Here is a 21,798-nt window from a genome sequence, read left to right on the forward strand (position 1 = left end):
AACAAGTCCAAAAGCTTTGAAGTGAGGTTGAAGATGTGAAGTTTGATTGATTTTGATGTTGTGATTATCAGACCTTAAGTGTGACACCATTAAATGGTGTGCATTTGGGCATTCAATAAATTTGGTTATCGAAAAAAAAATTCAATATTAATATAAAAATATGAATATTAAATAATAACTTTAATTGATTAAAGTTACCTCGGGGCACCACCCTTCAAAGGAAGGGAAAAGATAGCCAATTTATTGATTAAGTCTCATGAAGGTACTAACTACAAATTTGGAACTCTGATTAATAATTATAACTATAACAAAATTACCACATAAGTATTTAGCAATGTTGAAGGATATGCAGTTCTTGAGAGTGGAGAGGTTGGCAAAATTCACACTTATGCAACATTAATGAAGACAAAATTTGTGTAACTAAACGTTTAATTACTATATACAGATGTGCAGATGTGTACGTGAGTATGCGTGTGTGTGTGTGAGTAAGTGAGTAAGTTACAAAATGGCGGCTGGCCACGATGAAACAAAAGACCCCCTGGAGTGTTTATACCATGTGGTTGATGTCACATGTATGTGTTAAGTTTGGGGAGATGTGTGTGTGAGGTGTTGGTGCCAGGTTAGAGAAAGAAGTTAGTTGCATGCAAAGAAAGACTGTCAAGAGCATAACATAACTAACATTAGCTTTCAAATAACTTATTACCAAATATCACAACAACACAAATCAAACTTGTAAACATCACATGAATAGAATTGAACAGGCTTTGCTTAGCCTAGCATAATAATTAAGCCCAGTTGTGTTACCCGTCCATTAACGGGGGAAAGGTCGTAAAGGTTGATGTGATGTTTGAAGTCCAGTGAAGTGGTCTTGCTGGTTTGCGGCTCCTGTTGTTGTGGTTCTGCTGTGCGATGCAGCTCTTGTGCTGATGTTCTTAGGCAGTCTCCCGCGTCGCTGCCTTTTGGAAGGTTTCAGCAGTCTGCTCCAGGCAGGTCTGCTTGAAGGTTGGTAGAGCTTGGGTAGGGATAAAGTTACCCTGGCTGGGTGAGCTGGAGAGCTAAATCTCTCCTCCAGGAGAAGTGAGTAGAAAGGGAAAGAAGAGAAAGGGAACTGGGCTTATATTGGCCTGGTGACCTCATGGGTCATGGGGCCCAGAGTGACCAATAGTGGCTGAAAGTTGTGTCCAGAGGCAGTTTTAACACCTAGGTTGAAGCACCCTGGGAGAATGAGTTCTGGAGGCTCTCCTCTGTCTTCAGAACAAAGGAAACATGTGGTTGACAGCTTTGGCTACACATGTAGGCCCAACTATAGCTCACAAATACTAGGTCCCAACATCCCTCCTTCGGTCTCAGGGTCACACCTGACGTGTGTTCCTGAGGACGAAACTTGAACATGTGTAGTCCATAGCTGGAAAAGTAAATTTTCTGTTCATTTGGGTGGTAACATCTGGGCATTTGTCTACACTAACTGCTTTGGCTAAACAAGAGTGAAGTTAGACAAATAATTCAGATTACAATGGCAGTACAATATGAATAACCTGTGCTCTTCCCTGGGTTGGTGAGAAAAGAAAATGTTTATTGTAAGGTATGATGCAGAGAGAGTGGCATGGAATTGTGTTCACTCATTGGATTCTACTCAATGTAGTACTCGGTCTGATCTGACAGACTTAACTATTTTAACCTTTAGGTAGGTTTTGCTGCAGAAGGGTATCATTTTTTCCAAAATCTCAAAATCCAAATGGCTGTATCATTGTTTTGTGTAATAATGTGCTCACGTCCTGACATGTGTTGTATGGACTACATTATTATGGAATGGAAAGTAGTTGGTCCAAACATATTTACAAAGTTCACTAAGTTCAATCAGAATTTAGGTTTTGGGGATGCTGCTGTTGCCAACAGTTTGCCTATTAACTGCAAAAAACGTAATACCTACTGTCAGTACAGCGGTTAACTGTGTTGGTTATGTCCGTGAGGAGCGAGCTGTGGATCGCCTGTGTCGTGGCTCAGGGCTGTAACGCTCCAGGGAGCCAGAGTCAAAGAGGATTTCAGAGGCGCTGTCACTGTCTGCTCGGTTATAACCATATTTTGAATTGTACTCAGAGATGCTGTGGTCATCATCTGAGCAGTCTAGTGGATAGTAATGTGTCTGCGCCAGAATGTCAGAGTATGGCTTCCTGCAGCTTCTACTGTGGGAATGCCTATCTCTGGGAAGTTGGTGGACATGGCGGATACGCTCAGTGTCCCTACGCTGCCTTTTGTCACCCCCCTTTGTTCTGTTGTGAGGGTGAAGTTTTGAGGCGGCGGATGTACTTGACACCTTGTTGTGTGTTTTGACAGGCTCAGTTGCACCTACTGTAGCCTTGGAAGTGACAACAGTTTCCCAAGCCACCTGTATCATCTTCTTGATCTGCTGCATTGAATGTTTACCTTGCTGTGTCATCAGTATGATATGTGTATATATATACATGGATTTTAGGTTACGTAAGAACAAGGACTTGAAGGTGGGATTTTCTTCTAGGCCCGGTGCGTTCTTTCCCTGAAAATAAACATGCCTGAAACGTCTGAAATAATCTCTAGGATTTTCACAACATGAATGTTTAATTTGGGATGCTGTAACGATGGATGTTATCTCGTCAGCAGTAGAAGAGAATTCCTTGACTAGTGCTTGACGGAGCTCTGTGTAGTTATTTGTGACACTGGAAGGAAGTGACTGAATGAACTTGTAAACAGCTGTAGAGCTGGTTTTCAACACAAGTTTAACCTTCTCTCTTTCTGTTGCATTTGGCACATCAATTAGGCTGAGATCTAGTTCCCTAAAGTAATTATCAATATTGTAATCAAAGTTGTCTTTATCAAATTGTTCAATATCTTTAGCTAGAAACTCAAGCAAATCAAAGCGAGGACACTGTGAGGTCCGGGCGCATGCATCACCTGCTACAGTCTCTCTGGTTGAGGGGGAGGGGCTAAACTATCCTGCAATGTTGTAGTCCCCCCTTCGGAGAGTCTTGTGTAGCACTTGTCTGGGGCCAGTATTAGAAAAAGCACTAAACATCTACCTAGATTCGAAGGAGAGGTAGGCTTAAGACAAAGAACAAGTTGAACAAATGACCAGTTTATTGATTCACAATCGGTCATGCAACAACCACAATATAAAACAGTGTAAAATAAAAAAGAAGAGTAGATTGTTTGGAAATTGTATGATTCTTGTAAAAGAACTCAGTCCTTTCAGTGTGTGTATATGTACAGTTCCCAGGATATAGTCCGTTCAGTCCATGAATAGTGTGTGCTTGAAGGTTCCACCAGTTCCGTTCTGGTCCGGGTCTTTATGTGTACTGTATCTCTAAACTACCTTACTACGTGTCTACCTGACGGGCAGGACTGGGGTCTGATGTCTTCTTGATAAGCGAATCAAGTTCGGTCTGGATCATACGGTAGGCCACACCACATCCACGATCTGGGTTTAGCTCGCCATCTCAGCATTCAGATTCACAGGATTCAGATTCTTCTAGTATGAATAAAAAACCAATCTACACAAAGTGCAGAATAATCAGTGTCTGTTTTCTAATTCTATTTCTTACATGAGATCTCATTAACTTCTTTTCTATATGTGTAACCATTACCTGGGTGCACTCAGATTACATTGAGATGATAGAACAACATCACAGTAACCACTAATATAACATTAGAACTTCACTTGCTTGGAAGCTTGCATTTTCAATGTGCTTCACTAAATAATAATGTACAAATCAAAACAATAAAGTATTTCACATCTCTAAGCAAAGGGCTTATCTGTTTTACACATCCTTTTCCAGTAATATGTTATGTGATAACTCATTACTATATCATGTCATTATACTTGACTTAAACATGAGAATAATTTACAGTGTAACTTGAACTTCATTTAAGATATGCATTGGCTATTCAGATTCTATGCACCTGTAATGCACTTGCATAGTAAACCATTGCTATCCGCTACTAACATAAGCTGCGTGGCTGAACCGTAAACAACTTAGTGCCACACATCCTATAACATTCCAAATCGCAACGCTGACTAGCTGCGCTAGTCAGTCAAGACATTAGCTGTTAGTCTCAACGTTACCTCCACGATACAGTGAGCACCAGTATGGGAGGTTAACATTTACTCTTTCCGTCTATAACATTAAACATGGTGGTAACTATGATAACAGGCTGCTAAAGTTAGTTGGAAACATTGATGATTACTATGTTATTACTCCGATTGGTTTTAAAGAGGTAATCTTTCAAATAGCAACTTAAAAGCAGTATTAGTTCTCTCCCAAGTTCGCTAGCATGATTCTAGTAGTGACTAGCAGTGACTAGCTAACGTGTTCACTCACCGGAGTTTCCAGTATCGGATTATTCTATGGAATCACTTCAGTTGACACTCTCAAGTTGGACGTCTAGTTGGAAAATAACCTTATTAGTATAATTACAGGTAGACTATGGTAATATTTCGAGTGTTTTATGTTATTTCATACCGAAATCCTGGAGCTTCTTTCTCTACACGTTTCATGGGAAAATCTTGGGAGGAGAAAAAAGGGCTTTCTTATTCGTGGGGAGTTCGCTTGAATGGAACGCATAGTGCGCCCCCTTTTGGCAATAACTTTTACTACTCCTGAGGTTAGTAGCCTTAATTTCATGAGGGTTACACCTGCACGGATAAATGTGTCATGCATCAGTAGCTGAGAAGTGTATGTGGCAGAATATCTTCTGGAGGATAAATTACATGCGTCATCAATGTCAGTGTCAGAGAGGTAGGAAGTTAGTGGGCTGTTCCCTCTTCCTGTCAGTGGAGGCTCAGGAGGTGACTTAATTCCCAAAGACTTAGGGTCGGATGGGATTCTGTCCCATCTTGGGAGTGAAGAGGGAGTTAACCATACACTATTGGAGGAGTGTGAATCGGAATAACCAGAATCACATTGGCTGAACAACTGATGTGAGGCAGGGTCTTCTAATCTAAGTTTTAACAATTCCTCCTTGTCTGAATAGAGATCTGACTCAGCTAAATGCAGGTCTTCTAAATAGTGCAGGGCTTTCTTATTAGCCGTTTGAACCTCCTGGAGGAGAAGAACATTTTGCAACCTTAGGGCTTTTACCCCCTGTTCTAGGGCTGCTTTGCTCTGACAGGCAATGTTGGCATGCCTGTGGAAATTTAAAATCAAACATCTCAACAATGGACCCTTGGATGGTGTTTGTGCATCACACCTGTCGTTAAGTAGTGAGTATATTTCTTTCCTACACTCACTGAAGTTCACCTTGCTGATGAATCCAGGATAGCCAGGGGTCAGGCTCTGTGCTAGGGAAGAAACAAACTGTTCTACATAGGGGTACTCCATTGTTGGGTCTGTAATAGGAGGGTTAGATTTAAAAGTTTTAAAATCAACAAAGCAGTGTGGTTGGCTTTGGTGTTGCACTGGCAGACACCTTGTATTGTAGTTTTGGTTGTACACTAGGCTTACTGAAAAAAATATGGTGTAAATCAGTTTATCAAATTTCTAGGTATGTTAACTGATATGCAGGGCAGTGACAGTTAGGGGTTCTATAAATTCACAGGGCTGGAAGCACGATGTGGCTCTTTCTCAGGCTCTCTTATTCAACTTAGGCTGAAATGCATGGCAGTAACAGCCAGGTACAAGTTCTGTTTCATAGGGCCAGTGGCACGCTATGTCTTAATTAAAACGCACTTAACAGTTGGGTTTTTTACAACTTGACCAGTTAACATTGAATATGTGATATTCAACTGTTAAAAGAAATTCTTAAAATTCAACAAAGAATATTCAACTGGAGTTATTAGCAACAATAGCAAGCTCTTAGCGTAACACTATGAGGACTTAAAGTGGTAGTTATTATAAATTTATTATTAATAAACAGTTAATTTATTAATTAAATTAAATTTCACCACAATGCACTTGTTTGTAAGTACGGTTGAATGTCTACTCCGGTGACAGACAAGATTCCACTTATTTCTGGCCAAAAATTTAAATAATTATATTGCATAATTATGAATTATTGCCAACTGTACTCTGCCTCACACGGGGCACCATTATTATTATGCCTTAAGCGTGACACTATTCAATGGTGTGCCTTTGGGCATTCAATAAATTTGGTTATCAGAAAAATATTGAATATTAATAATAAAGATATTAATATTAAATAATAACTTTAATTGATTAGAGTTACCTCGGGGCAACACCCTTAAAAGGAAGGGACAAGATAGCCAATTATTGATTAAGTCTCATGAAACTTACTACAAATTTGGAACTCTGATTAATAATTAAATGAATAACTATAACCAAAATTACCACATAAGTAGTTAGCAAAGTTGAAGGATATGGAGTTCTTGACAGTGTAGAGGTTGGCAACTTAACTCACACTTATGCAACATGAATGAAGACAACATTTGTGTTAAAGAAAAACATTTATTATGAAAGTAATAAAAGTATGAACATTACATGTCATTTGGCAGATGCTTTTATCCAAAGCGACTTACAATTAGTGCATTCAACATCTATAAACACACAAACTAACTAAAGGTGTACTTACTATATACAGATGTACAGATGTGTACGTGAGTATGTGTGCGTATTTGTGAGTAAGCGAGTAAGTTACATAATGGCGGCTGGCCACGATGAAACAAAAGACCCCCTGGAGTGTTTACACCATGTGTTTGATGTCACATGTATGTGTTAAGTTTGGGGAGATGTGTGTGTGAGGTGTTGGTGCCAGGTTAGAGAAAGTAGTTAGTTGCATGCAAATATAGACAGTGAAGGGCATAACAAAGCTAACATTAGCTTTCAAATAACTTATTTCCAAAATATCACAGCAACACAAATCAAACTTATAAACATCACTTGAATAGAATTGAACAGTCTTTGCTTAGCCTAGTGTAATTATTAAGCCCAGTTGTTTTACCCGTTCATGAAAAGGGGGAAAGGTCCTTTTTGATGTGCTGTTTGAAGTCCAGTGAAGTGGTCTTGCTGGTTTGTGGCTCCTGTTGTTGTGGTTCTGCTGGAAAGACATTGTCGGAGCAGCTCATGCTGAAGTTCTTAGGCAGGCTCTCGCTTCGCTGCCTTTGGGAAGGTTTTAGCAGTCTGCTACAGGTAGGCCTGCTTAAAGGTTGGTAGAGCTTGGATAGGGAGGACGTTTCCCTGGCTTGGTGAGCTGGAGAGCTACACCTCTCCTCCAGGAGAAGTGAGTAGGAAGAAAAAAGAGAGGAGAGAGGGAACTCGGCTTATAGTGGCCTGGTGACCTCATGAGTCATGGAGTGACCAATAGTGGCTGAAAGTTGTGTCCAGGGGCAGTTTTAACACCTAGGCTTGAAGTTGAAGCACCCTGGGAGACTGAGTTCTGGAGGCTCTCCTTTGTCTTCAGAACAAAGGAAACATGTGGTTGCCGGCTTTGGCTACACATGTAGGCCCAACTATAGTTCACAAATACTAGGTCCCAACATTGATTTGACAAAATCTAAACTTTAACTTAACGTAGACTTGAAGGCCAGTGACTTATTGGCTCAGGCAGACATGCAATGACTTCTTATCCTACACAAATATTAATCACATTTTTAGAAGATCAGCTCTTCATCGTCAACAGAGCTAGACTTTAACATATGATAGAAGAGTTTGTAAGCAGTCAGAATGCTACAATTGGTTGTCTCGCACATATATATATATATATATTTAATGTACTACTCTTAGTAATATTTAAAAAGCAACTCACATTGTTGAGGACTGAAAACTTGAGTTCGTAGCCCACTATGAACTGACTATGATTATGTGCCAACTCTTACATAATGTGCTTGGCATATTTCATGCCACTTCTGCTAACACTGCTATAGTCTGCAAAGCTTGTATTATCCTGGTGCGTCAAAAATTTTAAATGTTAATACTTTTGGTAGGATGCATTAATGCAATCATAACAAACAGCACGAAGAGCCTTCTGCCATGCTATAGCCCGTTTGTGAGGCTGGAGTACACCAGTTAGTGGAGATAAATGCTAACATCAGTATGCTATCATGCTGCAGTTGTAATTTTTACCACATTCAACATTTTAGTTTAGCTAGTTAGCACGTTAATATTTGGAACTTAGCATTAAACTCCACTCCATGTGCAGCTGAGGCTGAATGGAACTCTACTGGTGTCTGATCATAAACCGATATGGATGAATTTAAACTTTGACCTGATAATGGTAGTGGCTATAGATTTAGAGATCATAAAAATTCATCCTGTAGCTCAGAATGTAGAAAATAATCCACTAACCAGAAGGCAGTGGTTCAATCCCCAGCACCTCCAGTCTGCATTCTTAAGTGTCCTTGGACAGGATGCTGAGACCCAAATTGCCCCTGAGATGACAGTGTATGAATGCCAAAATACAGTTTAGCAGATTGCAACAGTTCTCATATAATCAAAAAATCGGGTTTGTGCTCCAAGCTCCCTAAACGCTGAGCAATCTAGCTGTTAACATCTAAAACAGCTCACAATAGTCAAAGGCTTTGGGATCTGCTCTCATTCTTCGTGCCAGGCTAGGCTGGAACATGGTAAATGGTGTGTAGTTATATAGTGCTTTTCTAGTATTGATGACCACTCAAAAGTTTTATAGTAAAGCTTTCCCATCCACCCAGTCATACACACATTCATACAGTCCTTCTATGTGCTGCACTTTCTCTATCATACATCACTGGCACAGCCGTCAGGGACAATTTGGGGTTCACTATCTTGCCTAAAGACACTTTGGCATGCAGAGACCTCTGATCCTCTGGTATATGGACGACCCCCTCTACCTCCTGAGTCACAGCTGCAACATATGATATCGATCCCTGCACTGGACTAAGAGATGGACATAATACTGCTATTAACTGATAATTGTATGCCTCAAACTGCTTGTGAAATGTGTTTGGTGGTCTTTCATCTTTTAATTTCAGGATAATCTTCACCTTGACCTATCCTGCTTGACATCCACCTGCAACCATGACAACCAAATCCACCAGCAGTGTTTTGGGTGGCAAAGCCTCGTCCTCTCCTCTCTTGTCCTCTCCACCTCACCAGCGCCTGGTCACTAAAGATGGACACTGTGCCCTAAGTTCCCCTATGTGTCCCTCTGGCTCATGGTGCAGGACATCAGGCAAAGCCTGGCTGCTGGCTCTGCAGGACTTGTGGGGACTGTTGGTGGGTCTACGGTGGAGATGGGTCCTGCTGGCCTTCTGCACCTCCTTTCTCACCCACTGGCTGCTGTTTGCCTGTCTGTGGTACCTACTGGCCCACCTCAACGGAGACCTGGCTGTAAAGGATCACGATGCCCCCCCCCAGGGGCATGTAGTTTGTGTAAAACACATTACTAGCTTCACTGCTGCCTTTTCCTTCTCCCTGGAGACACAACTGACCATTGGCTATGGCACCATGTTCCCCAGTGGGGATTGTCCCAGTGCCATTGCATTGCTGGCTGTTCAGATGCTGTTGGGGCTCATGTTGGAAGCATTCATCACAGGTACACCTCTCCTACTAAAATCTTCTCTTTAATCAGATTAATAACTGTGTATTGGACACAAGAAAACCCAATCTAATCATCATATTGGTCAAAATTTAAAAAGAAACACATTTTTTCTGGATATTTCATTTGACTACGTAAGTGTTGTTATTTTTGTGTATTATGTTATATATTGTGTTAAATGTAATTAATATTTTGTCTGTTACCCCTTCCATCAGTCTTAGGCCAACCCCCATCTTTTGTGATGATAACTTCAACCAAACCTTCACTTACCTTAATCCCAACCAACTCCAGTTGAAGATTTACTCAGATCTTTTACTTCAGTAAAAGTTGCAGTATCCCACTGCAAAAGTCCTGAACATCTTGAGTAAAATCTATTAGTAAAACTATATAGGTATTTGCAACATAATGTACTTTACTTAACCTCAAAGTGTTTGTTAATTATAGATTCTATTATATTGGTCTATTACCATTGATGATAACATTGATGATGTTTTTGCTGGCTGAGGTGGAACTCAGATATACACTACTATGCAATGTTTATTTCTTATGTAATCTTTAGTTAGTTACCACTCTGAAAAAGAGAGAGAGCTGTGAATCAGAAGGTAGATGTGGTCATCCACCAGGTGTTTGTCCAGTAATTGGAAGGTTGGGGGTACAATCCAAAGTTCCTCCAGTCAATGTGGCGAAGTGTCCTTGGGCAAGACACTAAACCCCAAATTGCCCTTGATGGCTGTACCGTCAATGTTTGAATGGAATGTACGCATTACACAAAAGTGCTCTGTGAATGTAACTTTTAGTGTAAAGTGCTTTGAGTGACCATTAATACTAGAAAAGTACAAAAAATAAACTTCACCACCCAATATATCTGGTGACCCCTAGGTTGGAAACCACTGGAAAATTTGTCTGATTGTATCTAAATTAAGATAAATAGCTCCTCCTCAAGCAGCTACAACAATAAAATGCTGCTTATGCATACATGAATGATGTAATAATATAATGGATTCAAACATCACTCACAGGAGATAAGTTCTGCTAACTTTGATATTTAAAAAATATGTCGATAGATGTGGTGGAAATCTGAGAATCAAGAGCAAACAACTAAATTGTCTGTGTATATTTATTAAGAAGAAGCTCTTGCAAAATGATTTACCCAGAGCTCTGCACAGCATACTGTCAGAGTGTCGATAAGAAACCAAGTCATTATTACCGACTGAGAGATACCACCTTGGAAGAAGCAGGTGGATTCGCAACATGTCTTAGGGAGGGATGGAAAACCAGATAAGAGCTTATTGGAATGAACAATTTATACCAAAGAGGTATGTGAGACTAGCTAAAAGATAAATATCCACGACATACTTCTCCCTTTGTTTATTTATAAAGAATTTTAGGCAAATTTCAATTCTGAATTTCATCAGCTTGATAATTAGAAAAACAGGTCTCCCCCAGAACCCGTCTTGAGTCTGGCTAAGTTCTTCCCCAAGACCAACTAGGGCCGTCATAGTAGAAAATGTTAAACGATTAAGGATTACATTACATTTCATTTAGCTTACGCTTTTATCCAAAGCCACTTACAATAAGTGCAAGAAATCAAGTACAATTTGCTTCAAAAAAGCATAACTACAAGTGCTACATCTAAGTGCCATATAAGTGCAATTACACTTATTTTTGGGGTTATTAGACATCATCTACACGAGCGGGTTGTTGCAGTAAAGTTGGCAGCAAGGGAGAGTTGACTGTCGAGTGTCACACCAAGGTTCCTAGTGGTCTGGGTGGGGGAGCCTTTCCCTGGAAGGAAAAGTAGTTCGGTCTTGTCAAGGTAAATTTTCAGATGTTGTGTGGACATCCACTGAGAGATGTCAGTCAGACAGACAGAGATTTGTGCTGCTACCTGTGTTTCAGATTTGGGAAAAGAGATAATTAGTTGGGTGTTATCTGTGTAGCTGTGGCAAGAAAATCAATGTGACTGAATGATAGGGCCGAGAGAGTTGGTGTACAGAGAGAAGAAGAGAGGACCTAGAACGGAACCTTGAGGGACCCCAGTAGTGAGAGGACAAGGTTCTGATACAGATCCTCTCCACGTTACCCGGTAAGTGCGGTCATTGAGGTAGGATGAGAGCAGGGCGAGAGCAGAGCCTGAGACATCCAGGTCCTGAAGGGAGGAAATAAGGGTCTGGTGGTTCACTGTGTCAAATGCAGCAGAGAGGTCTAGAAGGATAAGGACAGAGGAGAGAGAGGCTGCTCTTTTTACTTCAGACGGGTGGAGGGTGGGTTTCTTCAGGAGAGGGTTTATCTTGCCTTCTTAAGAGAGTTAGGGGATCAGCCAGTTGTCAGGGAAGTGTTAATAAGATGGGTGAGAAAAAGAAGAAGGTCAGGACCAATAGACTGGAGAATGTGAGATGGGATGGGGTCAAGGGGGCAGGAGGTTGGGCGGGCTGAGGTTACCAGAGTAAAAACTTGATTGGGAGACGGGGGGGGAAAGAGGAAAGAGAAGGGGCTGAAGATGAAGTTGATAGAAAGGTAATTACAGAAGGTGGTTTGGAGAATGAGGAGCGTAGGTCATCTATCTCTTTTGTAAAATAGTTGACAACGTGGCTTGGTAGAAGAGTGGAAGGAAGAGGGGGGAAATAGAGGCAGAGAAAGAGGAGAGAAGAGACTGATAAGTGGGCAGGTCATCAGGTTCTTTAGATTTTCTACCTTGGGGCACCACCCTTCAAAGGAAGGGAAAAAATAGCCAATTTATCAATTAAGTCTCATAAAAGTACTAACTACAAATTTGGAACTCTGATTATTAATATAATTAATAACTATAACCAAAATTACCATATATGAGTATGCGTGTGTGTTTGTGTATATGTGTGAGTGAGTGTGCTTTCAAAATGGCGGCTGGCCACTATTAAGACAAAAGACCCCCTGGAGTGTTTCCACCATGTGGTTGAGGTCACATGTATGTGTTAAGTTTGGGAAGATGTGTGTGTGTGTTGGTGCCAGGTTAGAGAAAGAAGTTAGTTGCATGCAAAGATAGACTGTGAAGAGCATAACATAACTAACATTAGCTTTCAAATAACTTATTTCCAAATATCACAACCACACAAATCAAACATCACATGAATAGAATTGAACAGTCTTTGCTTAGCCTAGTGTAATTATTAAGCCCACTTGTGTTACCCGTCCATGAAAAGGGGAAAAATGTTGATGTGCTGTTTGAAGTCCAGTGAAGTCATCTTGCTGGTTTGTAGCTCCTGTTGTGGTTCTGCGGTGCGATGCAGCTCTTGTGCTGAAGTTCTTAGGCAGGCTCTAGCGTCGCTGCCTTTTGGCAAGTTTTAGCAGTATGCTCCAGGCAGGCCTGCTTGAAGGTTGGTAGAGCTTGGGTAGGGAGGAAGTTTCCCTGGCTTGGTGAGCTACACCTCTCCTCCAGGAGAAGTGAGTAGAAAGAGAGCAGTGAGTAGAAAAAAAAGAGAGAGGGAACTGGGCTTTTATTGGCCTGATGACGTGATGGGTCATGGGGCCCAGAGTGACCAATAATGGTTGAAAGTTGTGTCCAGGGGCACCTAGGTGTGAAGTTGAAGCACCCTGGGAGACTGAGTTCTGGAGGCTCTACTTTGTGCCCAGAACAAACCAACATGTGGTCAGGAATTTATGTGGGCCGAACTATCGTTCACAAATACTAGGTCCCAACAAGGTTGTCAGATTGTGAGAGTGGGAGAGAGTAAGAGATAAAGAAGTGGTGAGAGACGTGAAGTGGGGTTACAGTGAGGTTAGAGGTGGATCTCCATAACACTGAGTGTATAAGGAGCTATTAACAGAGGCGATATGTCAGACATGGCCTACTGGTGAGAAGTCCAAAAAATAACTTCATGTTGGTGGAAATGAGGCAAAAAGACTTTTCAAACTAACTACTCAAACTGAACTGATCACCTGTGAAAACTTCTCATGACGACGAGGGATAAAACCCACAATGTTTAATTCCTTACAAAGAAACGTGATTCTAAAGGGTGACTCACCAAAAGTTTTCATAATGTACATAATGGTAACACTGCATCAAAATCAAAACAGTAAATCAAAAACTGAACAACTTAACAGTGTAATGATCATGCTAAAATGCACATTGACAATTGCATAGATTATTAGTTCAAAACAAAAATGTGTAATTAAACTAAAATGAAATGAATCCTTCCTGTAATAGATTATGAAGATTGTCTTAATAAATAAATAAATTAAGCACACAGCATTCTAATAATCTTAGCAAGCAAAGTGAATATAAATTTAACCCTTCAATACCATCAGAGTGTAAACCTTATCTCTGCAGTTTAATTACACCCATCACACAGAAGGGAAAAAGCAAATAAAACAAATGTTCTTAGTGTGATCATGTAACAATGTCATATGGAGTCATAAAAAAAGAAAAGACATGGTTTAAATTAATACTTCATAAACTGCAACTTTAAAATATGATAAGGCTGTTTTTGTAGGGAAAAGCCCCCTGATATTCATAGCAAAGCTAAAAGTGTGAAAAATATTTAAATAATTTATACATCATCAGTATTAAAATAATTTATGCAACAATGTCTTCAAAGTCATTGTCCATGTTGTCGAAGGGATGAATCCAATCAGGAATCTGGTACAAGTCAGGTGTGTTTTTCAGTTCATCTGCATCTTTCGGTGTTAGTTGCACATACTGACCAACGTACACCTCATAAGCATAGTGCAGAAACAAATACCAAGGGCCAAAACAGCAAAAATGGGAATAAGAATCTGAAATAACACAGCTCACAAGGATCCGTAATATTGATCTGCACAAACCCGATAATGACCCTGAACTGTACCAAGACCTGGAGTGGACTTTACAACTTAGGTTTGAAAGAATCTTCGAGTTTAACATCAACTGACATGCAGGCAGTGTTTCCATCAATAAGACTCTGACATGCTTCATATTTTAAACATGATGATGTTCCCCCAAAATTTCCCTTGTCTCTTAAAGTTACCAGCTAGAAGCTGTGTACTCTTATAACATGTCTGATTCATACCTCTGCAAATACCATATGGTGCTGTTGTTGTATACGACCAGCTTAACCACCTAACCCAGAGTCAGTTGAGTTATCATCCATCTCAGATGACATAGGAGACTGCACTCTGTTTTGTTGAAGTACATGATGTCAGTTGTTCTCCCTTGTACTGCTGTGAGGCAGGTTGTGTTCCATGTGGCTTGAGTGTGATTTTACACTACCTCCTCTGTTAAGGTTAACAAACACCGGGTTAATGTTTCAGATGCAAGGGTTGCATCCTGGGATATTACCTGCAGTTAGCGTTAATGACAGCAAACACATCCTTTCAGGTCGCTGCTTAGGTCTGTCCTTGTCTGTGACTCCTCTCTTTGTCACAGATCCTCTGTGCGTCAGTCTCTCTGTGTCTCTTGTCCATGTGTTTCTGTCTGTGTGGCAGCTCTCTGCAGCCTTTTTAACCAGGGAAGTAATTAGCCAACAGCTTTCAGCTATGCTGATTATCTCCCTGGCACAGCTGGAGGTGCTCCCTCCACGCCCACAGTGATGTTTTCTGCTCAAGTAAAATTAATGATACAGAATGAGCCACCAAAGGGTGAGCTGAGAATAACTCAAAATATCTCTGGATGCGCTGAATAGCCTTTTCAGCAGCAGCCACGGCTCTGAGATACATAGGCAAACCCGCTACAACCGGTTCTGTTTTGTTTTTTTTACGTCGGTGACAGGGCGTTGTCTGCCTCTATGCTCCTTTAACAGATGTCGTACAACCATTCTTTTCATCAACAGTCTATGTAAATAGTCTGTTTGGTTCTGGTAACCCTAAAGTCGGTGTTGACTGCAGTGCCAGTTTCAAGTCAGTTAAAGCTTTGTCAGCTTTTGGAGTCCACGTCACTTTCCTGTGTGCTTTTAAGCCTCGCCCGTGTGCGATAAAAGGTGCCTCGAGTACAGTATAGTTTGGAATAAAAGACCTGCTATAAGAGCACATTCCCAAAAATGGCATCACATTTTTTTTTTGTTAAAAGCTTTGGAATGTTTTGGATTGCCTCAACTCTAATTGGTTTGGAGGGATTTCCCCTTAGCTGTGATCACATGACCCAGAAATGTTACATTTTGCTAAGCAAACTGCAGTTTTGATAAGTTAGCTTTGTGACCTTCCTGAGCTAGGAGTTTCAACAGTTTGTCTTTTTTACACCGTTCTTTGATTGGTGTTGCTATCAACAAATCATCAACATATTGGAGAAGAGCTGAGCTTGGTGTTAGCTGTAAGGCATTCAAACTGTCACACAATGCTGCATTGTACAGCGTAGGCAATAAAGACAGGCCCTGAACTAAGCTTGTGAAGGTGTAGCTTTTCCTTTTAAAGGAGAAAGCAAACCAAGACGGTCCTTCTTAATGGGAACACTGAAAAAGGCATTTGCTAAATCAACAATAGAAAACCATTTAACATCACACCATTTCCTTCTGGTCTGATCTTTTTAACTGGACATATTGAATTGCGCAGAGGACAATCTTCAGAAGGAACAGTAATGCCTCAAAAACAGGTGTTATACCATTTATGGTTTCTTGTTTTAGAGGATATTAAGGTTGACCTGACCAGAAGTCTGATTTTGGATTGATCACAACCGGTTTCATATTCTTGATTAGACCAACACCATGTTTACTTGAGCCCACAGTGTTCTAGGAACCTCCTGCAAGGTGGATGTTGGGTGACGTCACTTGTCCCTGCCAAATATGTGTTCAAGATGCGTTGTGAGTGTGACTGTCCTGTCGGCATACACAAAACTTTCATCGAGGAATTATGTTGAACATGTAGATCTGCAGTAGGCTCCAAGATTTCAGCTTCAACACACTTTTAACCCAATTGCCTAAATCTTGCCATTTGTCTTTGTCATGTAAAGAAATGTGTGGCTATGAATCAACAACATCAAACAGTGCATCAGGATCGTACCATCCATGAGATTTGTGAAATGTCAAATCATTGAAAGTTTTGAGTTTCCGTTTTGCTATAGTTGTGGTTTTGGGTTTTGAAACTGAGACAGGAAATCTGTGCTTTGTCCAAACATGCATTTTAACATCAGCTTGCCTGTTTTGCAACTTCTCTTTCCAACTTCCCTTAACCATTTTTCTTCTCAAACTCTTCAACTTTCCCTTCACTCACATGTACAGTGCAATGTAAGCTGTCTTCACTCATGTTGTGTTTGTGTGAAATGTGGGCTTAAGTGCTTTCTGAATGAGATCAGCATTTAACAAATTCACAGCTGATGTGCAGAGCTTCCATTCATACACATATGTCTGTCAGGGTGTCAGGTGTGTGTTTGTACGTCAGTGTAATTACCAGCCTGACTAGGCTGCTCACCCTCCTTCATCTTCGTCCATCACCTGGAGTCATGTTTTACTTTGGACAGTCTATAGACCAATGTCCCTTTCCCCCACAGTTAAAACATGCATCTGGATCGTTGTCCACATGTCTGCCTCGTCCTCTGCCCACTCTGAAGCCATCTCTGCCACGACCATGCCCTTACGCATGCCCGTGAAACATTGTCAGTGTTGCCATGTGCAGCTGGTCTTCTTTTTTCTGCTTTTGTTTTTTCTGGTTTTCGTTTAACAGCTTTTCAGCAAAGTTGCTGATGTTACAGATGTTGATGAGGGTGTGGCTGACGATAGCACTCTGGATGTAGATGGCATGGTGTCTGCTGCAGCTGTCTGCTGACCCTGTGGTGGGTTATAGGGTGTGCAGTGACGGATAGAGCCTTCTTGGCAGGGCTTGGTCGAGGTCATCCTGATTTAAACACTGAGACACTGCTGTTAATTTTGCTGTTTCTGCCTGTTGTCATCTATCCCTATTTCGTGCTACATATTAAATCCTTTCCAATCTGCAAAAAACTTCTTGTGGCTTTTCTTTCCCGCCGTCTCTGTCTCCTTTTTCTTCTAATTTCTGTTGCAGTTGTTCTACCCATCTGAGACTGAAACCTTCCTTGCCTGGAAAACCACATTCTTATATAAATATTATAAATATATATATTAAATTAATTTCTAAATATATATATATTTTTTAAGTTATTTCTTTGACTAGTCTCCAGTAAACCCCCTTAGAAACCCCTAGAATGCAATCAATGTTGTTATACCAAATATAATATGACCAATTTGTGTCTGTTGTTTGAAATTACGTAAATCTTGTAAATTGTCAATATAATTTTTATTTTTGAAGAAAGAATTTTTTCTGTTTGTGCCTCTAGCACCTTTTTTACTGGAGTCTTACTTCACACAATGTTATTATTACAAATAGTAATCATCCTTATTGTGGTCTTAGTAAACTCATTGTAGTTTCTTCTAAACCTTAGTTGAAAACTGTTTTTGGGCCATGAACCCGCAGGGACTATAAACCCCAACAGATAGGGACCCAAAATTATATTAAAAGTGTGCAATATCTTAATATCAGGTTAACAAGCTTGAATGTTTCATGAAAATGTAATAATATTAAAATGTATTTCTTTGATCTCAGTGTGTGAGCGAGTCTGGCACCGGTCTCAGGTCCTCTGTCTCAACACGTAGTTTTCAGGGGAGGATGAGGTTAAAGAAGTTTCTTCAGGATATGCAAAATTATCTGCGAATCCCACTTCTTACACAAAGTTGTGGTGGAAATCTGAAAAACAATGAAATTGTCTGTGATATCTTTATTAAGAAGAAACTTTTCACTGTGTGTGTCGATAAGAAACAAAGTCATTAGTACCGCTATATAATGAGAGAAACAACCTTGGATGAAGCATGTGGTTTTGCTACATGTCATAGGGAGGGAAGGAACACCAATTAAGAGCTTACTGGAATGAACAATTGTTCCCCTTCTTCTCCCTTTTGTTTATTCATAAAGAATTTAATACTTAACATTTTATTTAATAAATAAAAAAAAATATATATATATATGGTCGTCATGGGAGAAAATGTTAAACGATAAGGATCCCCATAACACTGAGTGTATAAGGAGCTATTAGCAGAGGTGACATGTCATACATGACCTACTGGCGAAAAGCCAAAAATCGCACTTCATGCTGGCGGAAATGATGGAAAAAGACTTTTCAAACTATCTACTCAAACTGAACTGAACACCCGGGAGAACCTCTCATGACAAACAAGGATATAACTCATAATGTTCAATTCTTTCAAACAAACCTGATTCTTAAGGGTGATTTAGCAAAGTTTTTCGTTAATTGTGGAAAACAAAAATACATAGTCTAACCATTCACCCTGTGTGTTTAAAGAGTATCACTGCAGCAAAATCGAATCAGTAAATCAAAAACTGTACTATGTAACAGTATAATGATCTCGCTAAAAAACTCATTCATACATTGACAATTGCATAGAGGGTATTAGTTCAATTGGAAAGTAGCTGAAAGAGAAAGGTTACGTGAGAAAGGTTATGTGAGGACGAAATTTCCACAACATAGATCTTTTCCATATGTGGTTTTATCTCTCCTTATTTCTTCTGCTGCAATTTACTGTTAAGTTGAATGAGACAATGGCAAGGTCAAAACATCTCATTAACATATTATACTGATGTCTCACTGTCTTTTGTCAGGTGCATTTGTAGCCAAGATTGCACGCCCCCAGAAGCGAGCAGGAGCCATCCAATTCAGCCCCCAGGCAGTGGTGGGCCAACACCAGGGCCAAATGTGCCTCATGCTACGAGCCACCAACCTACTGCAGCAACCTCTGGTGGATGTAAAGGTGAGTGCTGTGCTCTACGAGGAGCATGAAGGTCAGGCCCTCCACCAGACTTCTCTGGACTTCCTCTTGGATCATCTGGGGCAGCAGCCCTGTCCCTTCTTTATCTTCCCACTAACCTTTTACCACCCCCTGGATCGCCAGAGCCCCCTTTACCCCACACTGTGTGAGGGCACATCAAACAACTTTGAGTTGGTGGTCTTTCTGTCAGCTTTGCAAGAGGGAACTGGCGACTCCTGTCAGAAGAGGACCTCCTACTTGCGCCAAGAAATCCAGTTTGACCGTTGCTTTGTCCCAGCGTTGGGGATGGATGCTCGGGGGAGGTACATGGTGAGCACCCAACACTTTGATACGGCCCACTCAAAGGAGCCTTTTAACAAGGATTGTGTTGTGCAGATCAATGGAGATGGCAGCGACAGGACGGAGTAAAGATGCTGATGGACAGTGCTCATAGGGACAGATCAAAACATTCGTGGAGAAGTGTCTCAAACTACTTGATTTAAATTGATAGATCTGAATTTATGTTTAAACATTATAAATTAAAATGTGTAACAGACATTGGTGCTACAGTGGACTCCCTCACCTGGAGGCCCTAATTCAACACCAAGTGTAATAATGACCCCATTATATTATTTTTGTCATTTGGTTCTGTCTGTTAGAATAACAACATTCTTACCATGTGAAATGCTAATAACTCAAGACATGGTTACACCACTTAAAAGTCATCTAGAGGGGCAAGTAACAGGAATGGTCAGACCATCAGACAGGTTGAGGAAAAACTTATTCTAACAGTTTACAGACCCACATCCTGTTTCAACTTTGACCTGCTGCTACTGTAGCTGCTTGTTAGAATATGACTGCATTTTGAGCTATTCTTCATATAGTCTTATTATAATTGATGAAACCAATGGCCAGAACACAAAAACAAAATCCAAGGTATAATAAAACACTTCTGTTTAAATGTTATCAAAATGATATTGTCTTTTATTATTCCTATTTTTGCATAAGGCAAAATTGTGAGGTCAAGCTATATTTGAAAATATTTGATTTGGTTGGGATGGCACAATCAATTTCAAATTCAGCAGCTGTAATCAACATTTAATCATAAATAATCAATCAAATTGTTATATCTAGCATGGAATTAGAAATTCATAGAAATGGACACACAGAGGGTCACAAATTATTATTATTGTGGGTTTTTTTTAACCACTTATTGTTGTATCTAATTTGGTTCTTGATTCAGGCTTCATGATCTCCATCAACCTTCATCACAGCTACTGATTTTTTAAACAAGCCCTAAAAACCCAGTATCCACTACTTAGTAGCACAAAGCAAACACATCTGGTTAGACTGTTTTTGGTAAACCTAGTGAAGCATTTGAGAGACAAGTATTTCCCTCAGAAGGTGGTGGAGACCAAAACAAAGATAAAAGATAGGGCGGTATAAATCAGGTAAACACAATTTGTTTATAAGATGATAGTATGTGACAGGGGAATCTACCAGCTTCTTCTCTTGTCAAAAATGTTGCTTTAAGAAAAATATTAATTTAATTTGAATGCCTGTGTGCATTTGAACATTTCTGACCTTGTTGACAATCATCTATATTGTGATCAAATAAATATGTGGGGGGTATTAGAATAACACTGAGATTTCCTGATTAGAGATGTTCTGATACCAATACCAGCATCCGAATGCCTGTACCAACCCTATACCAGTAGTTGTGCTCTACTGCCACTGGCAAGTAATGTTTTTAGAGTGGTATAGAAGAAGTGGTTTCCAGTAGTGTAGTGTTTGCCAGAGCTAACTAAAATGTCAGGAATTTGACAATATTTCATGCTGGAAAGTCCCACAAGTAAAACAGCAACCTATTTGAAGGAAGTAATTATTGTGTATTCCTTGATTTATTTATGTGTGTTCTTTTTCAGTTATGACTGTCAAACGAGATAATAAAAAAAGTTCTATGGCATTCATTATCTGTATGTATTGTTTTTCAAAGGGTTAAACCTGAGCTCGGCCATACAGCAACAATAGTGTCATCACTTCCATACAGGGTTAGTAGCAGACAGCTGTTAATACACCCTGTACATTATACAAGTTGTTTGTTTTTCAAATGCACTGGTATCAGATTGGTACTCGGTATTGGCCAATACGAATGTCCAGGTATCGGAATTGCTATCGGGAAGGTAAAATAGGTATCGGAACATTTTATTAGTATGCTGCTCTTCTCTGAAATGCATTCTGCCATCTTAGTTTTGAACCAAAAACGGTATACCTGCATTTATTTAAATTTGGTTTGAGGCGTGCATCCTGCTGCCAGTAGGTGATACTATGTTTATGTTAAATTTTGACATGTAAATGTGGTCATGCCAGATCATCAAACATGTTAAGTATTCTGCAGATTGGACATTGTATTGTCAAATTAGTGGAACTTCCAGTGTCATGGTGATATGGCCCCAGGCATGCTATTGAAGGAAAACTAATGATAAGCAGAACTTTTCATTGTCAAGGTTGTTTATTTGCACTGACCAAGTTGAAGTTGTTGTGATTTAGTCTGTAGGAGGAGTTCATAAATGCCTGCAAATAG

The 21,798-nt window shown here is 40.1% G+C and overlaps 1 protein-coding gene across 1 annotated transcript in view; it reads left to right on the top strand.

The window, feature by feature from the left end:
• The window catches only part of kcnj13 (potassium inwardly rectifying channel subfamily J member 13), a 30,374-nt gene extending 9,194 nt beyond the window's left edge, over positions 1-21,180 (top strand). The window contains exons 2-3 of the mRNA XM_035153626.2: positions 8,933-9,495; positions 19,069-21,180. Coding sequence (XP_035009517.1) covers positions 8,979-9,495; positions 19,069-19,643 — 1,092 coding nt within the window. The 5' untranslated portion in view covers positions 8,933-8,978 and the 3' untranslated portion in view covers positions 19,644-21,180. The remainder of the gene's footprint in view (positions 1-8,932; positions 9,496-19,068) is intronic.
• Positions 21,181-21,798: the final 618 nt, after the last annotated feature.

The sequence above is a fragment of the Hippoglossus stenolepis genome, chromosome 4 (assembly GCF_022539355.2).
Source record: "Hippoglossus stenolepis isolate QCI-W04-F060 chromosome 4, HSTE1.2, whole genome shotgun sequence".
Classification (NCBI taxonomy): domain Eukaryota; kingdom Metazoa; phylum Chordata; class Actinopteri; order Pleuronectiformes; family Pleuronectidae; genus Hippoglossus; species Hippoglossus stenolepis.